This window comes from Pelodiscus sinensis, chromosome 32, assembly GCF_049634645.1.
Source record: "Pelodiscus sinensis isolate JC-2024 chromosome 32, ASM4963464v1, whole genome shotgun sequence".
Classification (NCBI taxonomy): domain Eukaryota; kingdom Metazoa; phylum Chordata; order Testudines; family Trionychidae; genus Pelodiscus; species Pelodiscus sinensis.
The window spans coordinates 10,401,815-10,411,714 of record NC_134742.1 but is presented as its reverse complement, the minus strand read 5'-3'; the positions used below and the strand labels follow the sequence as shown (position 1 = coordinate 10,411,714).

Sequence of the window (9,900 nt, the reverse complement as noted above, 5' to 3'; positions counted from 1 at the left end):
GGTGCACCCCAAAGGCTGAGTTACATAAAGAAATAAAGACATGGGTTTTTTGGTTTTGTTTGATTTAAATTCTAGATTTTTGGGGTGTGTGAGTTATGGGGGTTTAAATTCTTGGGGTTCACACAGAATCACAAAACCGGAAGGGACCTCAAGGGGTCATCAACTCCAGTCCCTGGCCCTCATGGCAGGACCAAGCACTGTCTAGAGATCATCCCTGACAGCTCTCTGTCTAATATGCTCTTAAATATCTCCCATGATGGAGATTCCGCAACCTCTCTGGGCAATTTATTCCAGTGTTTCACCACCTGGATAGGTAGGAAGTTTTTCCTAGTGTCCAACCTAAACCTCCCTTGCTGCAGTTTAAGCCCATTGCTCCTTGTCCTATCCTCAGAAGCCAAGGAGAACAATTTGTCTCCCTCTTCCTTGTGACACCCTTTTAGATACTTGAAAACTTCTCCCATGTCCCCTCTCAATCTTCTCCTTTCCAAACTAAACAAGCCCAATTCTTTCAGACGCCTAGCTCATGTTTTCTAGACAGTTAATCATTTTTGTTGCTCTACTTTGGACTTTCTCCAATTTCTCCACATCTTTCTTGAAATGCGGTGCCCAGAACTGGACACAATACTCTAGCTGAGGCCTAATCAGTGCAGAGTGGAGCAGAAAAATGACTTCGCGTGTCTTGCTCACAACACTCCTGTTAATTGTGTATTTCTGCTTATTGTAGGGTAAAAATTTCTGAGGTAGGCTATGATATTCTGTTAAGAACCCCTATTCTAAATTTCAAGTCTGGAACAGGCATATGAACACCTATGCCAAAGGCACAGCACATGAAGGTTACCCTTCCCCACCCCCCTGCTTAGCTCATCAGAAGAAGGTCATCATAAAGATAACTACCCAGACAATTACATCCCAGGGAAAGGCCCTACGGGACATAACACATTCAATGGAACTAGGAATAAATGCGCAATTGTCATGTACCCTTACTGCATCTGCTTTAATCCCCCAGGTGCAACACCAATGGGTCACATCTGTGCAAAGATACCTTCCTGACACTAACAGACACATCGCCACTTAATATATAATTGACAATTGATGTCTGCTTTGTTGAAGTACTTGTTTAACTTGATGTAAGTGTTCTTTAAGCTATGGGCAGAAAACACTATGCACTACCATTTTGCTTCACGGTTAGCACCGATCCAGGGGGGTCTGGGATCTCTCCCCCACAATTACTTCCTCTGCCCATCAGCATCTTATATAATCCATTGTAACCTATTGTCTGGCAGTGTCCACCAAGCCTAACAAGCGAAGGGACACGCCACCCGCGCTGTGTGTAATACACCCTCCTGCTTGCTTCCAATACTTATTACAATAAATAAATACCATAGAAATTGCCTTTTGAGGATCATTTCATGCCAGACACTACTATGCCCCTAGGGACAGATATTTAGGATTTATAACAGGGTTTCCCAACCTAGGGGTCTGGACCCAAATACGGGACAGCATGACAGTTCAAAGGGGTTGCCGGCTGTCTCCACAGGTGGCTCTTAAGGAGCCATTCACATATTTTTTTGAATTGCCCTGGGTCACCAAGTCTTCCTGAATTGCTGCAGAGACAGACCAAATAACTGGCTGCAGCAAGCCCCATGGGTGGCTGAAAGGAAATTGTAGAAGATCTGAGGGAAGCCCAGGAAGTCACTCAGCACTGCACGCCTATGACAGCAGCGCCACAGAAACAGAAATGGTCCCAGCACAACCGTGGGGGGGGGGGGGGGGGGTATTGAAGCCACGGGCTACGATGTCTATTTTTCAATCAAAACTATGAATTCTCCGGCACCCAGACGTCCCTCCACGCAATGATACTGAGGATTAGGAAGAGTCCAGCGTCAAAACAATGGGAACTGAAATTCTGGGAAAGGGGGGAGGAAAAGCCCCCTGCCCCCCTCCCTCTAGTTTTGCCACCACTGCAGCTGGCTCAGCCAATCGAAGGTAACTTTTATCCGCTCTGCCCCCTATTCCTGCGATCCCCTCTGCCGTGTCTAGCAGGGCCCGTACCCAGCTCCCCACCCAGGCTGGGGGCAGCTGCCTTGGGCCCAGGCGGGGACTCGCAGCCAGCTCCGCTGGGAGCAGCCCGGGGCCAACCCCTCCCCCTGCAGCCCGGGGGCACCGGGGCGCCGCTCCCGGGGGGTCTCTCTTACCTGCCCCCCAAGCGCTGCCCGCCCTGGGGCAGGGGCTGGGCCGGGCAGGGCCTGGCCGGGCTGGGGGCGCTGCCCGGGGAGAGGCTCCTGGGGAGGGAGCAGCGGGACTGGCCCGGCCGGAGATTCCCCCTCCCGGCTGCAGCCCGGGCTCCGGGGCCCCGCAGCAGCCCCCGCCGGGGCTCGGGGATCCGGCCCGGAGCCTGGCCCCAGAGTCCCCGCGAGCAGCGGCGGCGAGTCGCTTCCTGCGGCCGGGCCGGAGCCAGCGATCGCTCCCCCCGCGCCTGCTGCTGCTGCTGCTGCTGCTGGGTCCTAGCGAGACACCCGCCATCCGCGCTGCGCTGCGCCTGGCTCCGCGCTTCCATCAATGCGGGCGCACCTGGGCGGGCAGAACCTGCGCCAGGCCTGGACCTTCCAGGCAGCGGGGCGGGGGCAGACCTGGGGGGTTTGCCTGGAAGCCAGGGGTGGGCAGGTCTGGACCCACAAGGGAGGGGCAGGCGAGGGGAGCAAAGCGGGTAGCTCGGCCCACACCTGGCAGCCGGGGGGGGGGGGGGGGGGACACCGACTAAGACCCGGCTCTGGCCAGCTGCTCCCTGCGCCCGGCTGTGCCCAGAGCGGGTCCCAGTCGGAGTGTCTCGGCTCCCAGCGCCCCCGTGTCTCTGGTGGTCTCGGGGGTCTCCCCATAGAAACCCCCCTTCTGCCCCTCCCGGGATCTGGGTGTTTGCTTTCCGTCCCCCCACGGACCCTCCGGCTTCTCTGCAGGCTGCGCCCAGGGGAGGAGCAGCCGCCAGGGGGCAGGGTGTGGGGCAGGAGGGGGGGCGCAAGCAAGTTAGTGTCTCGCTAGGACCCAGCAGCAGCAGCAGCAGCAGGCGCGGGGGGAGCGATCGCTGGCTCCGGCCCGGCCGCAGGAAGCGACTCGCCGCCGCTGCTCGCGGGGACTCTGGGGCCAGGCTCCGGGCCGGATCCCCGAGCCCCGGCGGGGGCTGCTGCGGGGCCCCGGAGCCCGGGCTGCAGCCGGGAGGGGGAATCTCCGGCCGGGCCAGTCCCGCTGCTCCCTCCCCAGGAGCCTCTCCCCGGGCAGCGCCCCCAGCCCGGCCCGGCCCAGCCCCTGCCCCAGGGCGGGCAGCGCTTGGGGGGCAGGTAAGAGAGACCCCCCGGGAGCGGCGCCCCGGGCTGCAGGGGGAAGGTTTGGCCCCGGGCTGCGATTCCAGCCTGGGCGGGGCAGCTGCAGTGGTTGCGGGGGGAGAGGGGTTTTCCCTGCCCCCTTTCCCAGGCTCTTAGCTCCCATTTCCCTCCAGGCCCGGTGCATGGCGGGGCCCTCCTAGGGTCGCTCGCCCCGCCTGTGTCATGTTAAAGGAGCCACGGGCCAGTGCTCCTCCCCGTGTTAGTGTTTGAAACAATCCGGATCTCAGCTCCTTTGTCAGCATCCCCCACCCCAGCGTTTCATCCACGTGCCCTGTTCTGGTCCCAGGCAGTGTTGGCCTTCTCTTGTCACCCCATTGTTATTTCGTCTGCCCAGCGGCCCGCTGTCTTTTCTCATGCCCCCTTTGTGTGTATAACCCAAATATTCGCTCATGGCCACTTAGATACTTTTTAAATAGGGAACCACTGGCCGAAATCCTTGTAAACACCTGTCCCTATGGGCTTTAGAGCAACTTGGATGAACTGCTTCTGAGAAGGAATTTTTTGTGGTATTTTGTCGTATGCCCCGATAAATGGAGAACCGCAAGAATTCAAACCCCATGAGTTACGCACCCCAAAGCCTGGAACTGAAATAAAAGAAAAAAGATTTTTTTTTCTTTTTATTAGTTTTTGTGGCTGAGCCTTTCGGGCATCCTAACTTCATACTTGTACTGCTCTCCCTTCCAAAGGAGCAAAATGCAGGACAATGTAGCACTTTAAAGACTAACAAGATGGTTTATTAGATGATGAGCTTTCGTGGGCCAGACCCAGTTCCTCAGATCAAAGGAAGTGGGTCTGGCCCATGAAAGCTCATCATCTAATAAACCATCTTGTTAGTCTTTAAAGTGCTACATTGTCCTGCATTTTGCTTCAACTACCCCAGACTAACACGGCTACATTTCTATCACTATCCTTCCAAAGGAGGCATAGAACCGCAGTGGTTGTACAGTCCTGTAACACGCGATGTCATTTGGCACTTCTGGGACCATGCGTTTGATTGCCCTCCACCACTTGCAATTGAAAATTGATTTTAAAACCATGTTTCTCCAAGTAGCTCCCCATTCGGCACATGCTGAGGGGCACACTTGACTTTTCTAGGACTTCATGTGTGTTGAAAAGCTTCAGAGGGATAGCCGAGTTAGTCGGTCACTGGAAAAACTTGAAACCCCCCCCCCCCCCACAAATGGTCTAGGTCAGGCATGTCCAAAGTCCGGCCCGCAGGCCAATTGCGGCCCGTGTTCCGGTTTAATACGGCCCCCCAGGTAATTTGGCAATATCTATCTTTTATGGCCCCCAACGAATCCATATGTATTGAGATGAATACATTGTAAAATCTCAGTTAATGTCAGTTGGTCTAAATCAGTTATAAATATATTTGGACACAACATGTATACTTGGTGTTATGTTCCTGTTCATATTTTTTGAACTTAAAAGTTGACAGACAACCTTTATTACCAATAATATGTCATGTACTTTACAATGTTCCTGACATATATTTCAGCTTCCTGGATTTTTTTTTTTCATCTGGCCTTCAGATATGAAAGGCAGAGTGATTTAACACCTGTTTAGATTTGTCATCCATGTGACGAAATGAAAAGTATGCTGTTTGCAATAAACTTTGCATAAAATAGTTAATTTGCATTTAATTTTAACGGTTCAAAGAATGTCAGGCAAAACGGTCGGCCCTCACGCATGTTCACTTCATCAAATCTGGCCCTCTTTGAAAAAAGTTTGGACACCCCTGGTCTAGGTTAAGGTGCTGCTAGCTAGACCATTCATTTATGTTGTTTTTTTTACCGTGTTGTTTATACTAGCTTGCCTATTTTCAGTTCACTGCCTTTTATGGATGCTAACTTTACCTGATCCAGAATGCGGCTGCTCGAGTTTTAACTAATGCTTGTTATATGGAGCATGTTATGCCAGTGCTCCGATAGCTGCACTGGCTTCCAGTATGTTTCTAGGCACATTTTAAGGTCTTGGTTATGACCTATAAAGCCTTAAACGGGTTGAGTCTGGGGTATCTGAAGGACCGTCTTCTCCCACGTGAACCTGCCCCAGGGATTGAGATCAGCTTGGGAGACTGCTCCCTGTTCCTCTACTTTTAGAGATAAGATTAACATCTACATAGACCAGGGCCTTCTCAGCTTTTGCTCCCAGGCTGTGGAATTCTCTTCCCTGGGATATTTTGTGTGTGTGTGTGTCCCTCCTCTTGTGATGTCTTAGCAGGTTTCTCTTCCCTGGGATATTTTGTGTGTGTGTGTGTGTGTGTGTGTGTGTCCCTCCTCTTGCGGTGTGTGTGTGTCCCTCCCTCCTCTTACGATGTCTTAGCAGGTTTTATGTCCCCCTGGGATCTCGATTTTTAATTTGTGTGTGTATATATATATATATGTTGCATTTTAAAAATTGTGTAAGCTGCCTCGAATATTTTAAATAAAGAGGAGGAGTAAAAATATTGTAACTAACTAACTAATATCTTTTTTGCTGTGATAAGAACCTAAGCATGGCCAGACTGGGTTGGATCTAAGGTCCATCTAGCCCTGTGTCCTGTCTTCTGATCAAACCCAGGTGCCCAAGTGGAAGTGAACAGAATAGGGAATCGTCAAGCAATCTGTCCCCTGTTGCCCATTCCTAGCTTTTGACAAAAGATGCATTTCAGGAATGTTCTTCATTGTGATATACGCACTGATTGTACGGCCAGAGTCAGAGTTTTTAAAATGGATTGCTCTGATCTCCGCAGCGATCAGGTGCGTGGACTGAGGAGGAGGGGAGGAGCAGAGCACATGGTTCTGATCTCACCTCATTTACATTTTGGTGGAATTCAAGTGCTTTGCCTCCGTTCTGCTTTTGCAGGGGGACAGCGAATGTGGGTTGGTGACCCCATGGAAAACCCTCCCCTCCCATTTTCTTAGCGATCCAGGCTGTGCTGCCGAACTCTCTTTTAAAACAACCTATGAATGTTTATGGCCTGGCAATTCTGGTTGTGTGGCTGCTGCTTCAGCTTCTTGGCCAGGCGCTGCATCTGAGCACCTGCCCCCAGCTGGGTGGGTTTCATGGGAAACAAAATAAACCAAAGGAGTTAGCAGAGACGACTCTGCCTCGCTTCACCCACTTGTACCCACGGGGTGTTAAAATACGTGGAACTCAGTAACTGCGTCACTGCTGGAAAATGTCAGTGGTTACGTGGGAGGCGTGTCCTGGCTCCACCCTGCGGTGGGGTGGCAGGTGGCTTAGCCAGCTCCCCACATATACCCGGAGCCTGCGTGTAAGCAATGACATGGTTACACTTGTCATTGCTTACACTTTCCCATCACACACACCCGCTCCCCTTTTCATTTTCTTCTTCACGGCTTCTGTGCCTGGTCTGATGCTTAGGGTGTGAAATTACTGTGTATAAATTCCCGGGCTATAGCCCCCCTGTGTGGATGCTCTCAAAGAGGAGTAAGGGGGCTGTAATCATCACGCCTGTCTCCTGAGTGTTCAGGGCTGCCTGGAGCCCTGCTCTCATTTCTGGATACGTTTCAGATCTCGGCCAGACCAGCATCACTGCTGGTTCTGATGGAGGGGCGGGGCGCGGATGGGCCAATGGAATCGGACTCTGCCTGCCTGTCCCAGGAGGATGATGGGGGAGTCCAGGTAGCTCGTTCATCAGGTGTTGCCACCAGAGCAAGGAGAGGACAGTCACACCGCAAAATAGAGCAAGCCACAAAACAGGCTCCTTTGATTCTGCTCTTTCTCTGGCATTTGGTTGAGAGATTCTGTTCCTGGAAGGGTGGAGGGAAGCCGGGTGGGAACTGGATCCAGCTCCCTCTATAACCTCCCCCATCACCCCTCTCGCCCTGACAGGCTGAGGAATCGCATCCAGATTTTGCTCCAGATTTTCCTGTCTTCCAGGGCAATGGCCAGGATGGAGCCAGCTCAGGTAGGGGATTTCCAGGGAGCTGTTGGGCAGGGGGAGACGGCGAGGCTGAAAGGAGATAGGGTGGGATAAACCGGCTCATTTTCTGAGCAGGCCTGTTAGTCACATGGGAGGAGAGCATGTTAGAAGATTTGTGCATTGCTTTGGGATGTGCTCATTTATTAAGGTTACTCTTTGCGGGGAGGGGAAGGGGTTCTGTAATTGTATCAGTGTGCCGCTTGTGGTCTTACATGGAGCTCTGCTTCTCCCTTCTCTCCAATGGAGCACGTTCTCCAGGGCTCCTGAGCTCTTCCTACCCTAGAACCAGGTAGACACACACACCCATGAACAGAGCACGTCTGAGACAACCGGGTTAATTAGCACTCCCTTATATGAGTCTGGACTCAGCCGAAACAGCCATTTCAAGCTGCCTCCCTCATGTGCCCCCAGCATAGGGATGTTAGCAACCAATCGACTAGTCGGCTAACCCATAAGCAGGAGTTTATCGATGAGCACTGTCGATTAGTTGCATCCCCCCAGCGGTCCCTGTGCATTGCACAACTGAGAGTAGCCAGCGCACGAAGGCGCAGAGTCGGTCCCTGTTCTACGCGTTTCTTTTCCTTCATCACCACACACGGACACCAGCTGCCGTTCTGCATTGCACAGCCTAGGGAAGCCACATGTGAAGGCGCTGAGTCAGTCCCTGCGTCACACGTTTCTTTTCATTCATCATCCATCACCTGTGGAACTCCTTGCCAGGGGATGCGGTGAAGGCTAGAACTTTAGCAGGGTTCAAAAAAGAGCTAGATAGATTCATGGAGGTGAGGTCCATCAATGGCTATTAGCCAGGATGGGTAGGAATAGTGTCCCTAGCCTCTGTTTCTCTGGAAGTGGGTGACGGAAGGGATCACATGAGGATTCCCTGTTGTGATCCTTCCCTCTGGGGCATCTGGCATCAGCCACTGTGGGCAGACAGGACAATTCTTATGAGGTTTACCACGTGCACGCACGCACACCAGCTGCTGCTCTGCATTGCACGGCCTACGGGAGCTGCGTGTGAAGTTGCTACCTCGGTCCCTGCTCCACTCTTTCCGTGTGTGTCTGTCTGTCTGTCTGGTGATGAATGAAAAGAAACGCATGGAGCAGGGACAGACTCAGCGCCTTTGCGTGTGGCTTCCCTAGGCCGTACAATGAAGAGCAGCCACTGGGGAGATTTATGCTCTGAACTGGCGCTAGCCAGATTGAGCACTAGAACTGCCTACCCTTATCGACTAGTCAACAGATAATCTGCCAACCAATCGATTAGGAACGCAATCGCATTTTAACACCCCTAGATCAGCACATCCCTCTCCCTCCTTTCCCCTTACAATTGTTCTGGTCGTAACCCACCTGATTTTGGGGTGCTTTAGCTTAGGTACAAGGAGCAAAGCGAATGGGGAGGAAGAGCTCTCACCTTCCCCCTCCACCTCCTGAAAGTCTCCAAGTCCCTCTGAAGGGTGTGGGTGGAAAGCTTTGAGCTTTTTTTTTTTCTTTCCCACCACTAGTGGGATTGTGGCTGGGGCTGCAGTGGCTGAGTGCAGGACTCTTATTTCAGATGCGGGTGACCTTCGAGGAGGTGGCTGTGTATTTCACCCAGGGGCAGGGGGCGCTGTTGGATGCTCGTCAGAAAGCCCTCTACCGGGATGTCATGCTGGAGAACTACGAGGCGGTGACCTCGCTGGGTAAGGGAGTCCTGGCCCCTCGGGGATTAGGAGCCGCGGGGTCTGCGTGTCTGACACGTGTCTGGTTCTTCCTTGCTCAGGTCGCCTGGACAGGAATGGGTGTCACGGGGCACAGCTGTGTGACACACACTTGTATCTCCATTCCCTCTCCAATGGGATGTGGATGAGAAAAACTAATGCGCAAGCTAAACTATCTCACCTCTCCATCTTTCAACGAAGCATAAGTCCTACATTGTCCTGCCTGGGGTGTTTCACATTCAGAAACCAAATCCCTGCTCACCTACCTCCTTAGGACGAGCTCCAGTCGTGGGGAGGGATCTGGGCTTTGCAGATATAGAAAGAGGCGCAGGGGTTAAACTGCAGAGGTGGGAGTGTGTCACCAGGGCCCCAGAGTGAGGACATACCATTTCTCCTCACCTCCCTGGTCACCTCCCTAGTGACCATGTTCCCGTCCTCTTGGATTGCACATTCCCCAGCAGAGCCCGGGGACAGGTTCCACTCACGGAATGTCCCTTGGGACAGACGCTCTCCCCACCCTCCCCGCGCCCTGATCTGCTCTGATTTCACCCCCTGCGCAGGGTTCCCCGTTCCCAAACCTGAACTGATCACCCGGTTGGAACGAGGGGAAGAGCCCTGGGTGCCCGACCTACAGGCCGGGGAGGAAAGAGAGATCCTGAGAGGCACCCGCACAGGTGAGGACCGACACAGAAACCCTCCGGTGAATGAATGCACAAGCTGAGAATTCCTAAAATGTTGTTTTACTAATTGTCCTCGGTTCTTCCTCCTCTCCCTCTGGACAGTGAGTGTTTGGATGGGAGGTGGAGGTACCATTCAGTCACTCGGGCTATGTCTACACTGGCGCGATCCTGTGCCAGAATTATGCAAATGAGGCTAAGCGTGGACTATCGCC

General features: G+C 52.9%; 1 protein-coding gene across 3 annotated transcripts in view; it reads left to right on the top strand.

The window, feature by feature from the left end:
- LOC102462223 (uncharacterized) overlaps positions 1–9,900 on the top strand; it is a 48,348-nt gene that overhangs the window by 28,868 nt on the left and 9,580 nt on the right. Inside the window, exons 1-4 of one of the 3 annotated variants that reach the window (XM_025190165.2) lie at positions 1,787–1,986; positions 7,218–7,293; positions 8,864–8,990; positions 9,569–9,682. In XM_025190165.2, the coding sequence (XP_025045950.2) occupies positions 1,892–1,986; positions 7,218–7,293; positions 8,864–8,990; positions 9,569–9,682 (412 nt within the window). In that variant the 5' untranslated portion in view covers positions 1,787–1,891. Of the gene's footprint in view, positions 1–1,786; positions 1,987–2,864; positions 3,333–7,217; positions 7,294–8,863; positions 8,991–9,568; positions 9,683–9,900 lie in introns of those variants that run through there. The other 2 variants (XM_075913894.1, XM_075913893.1) reach the window with 2 other exon arrangements.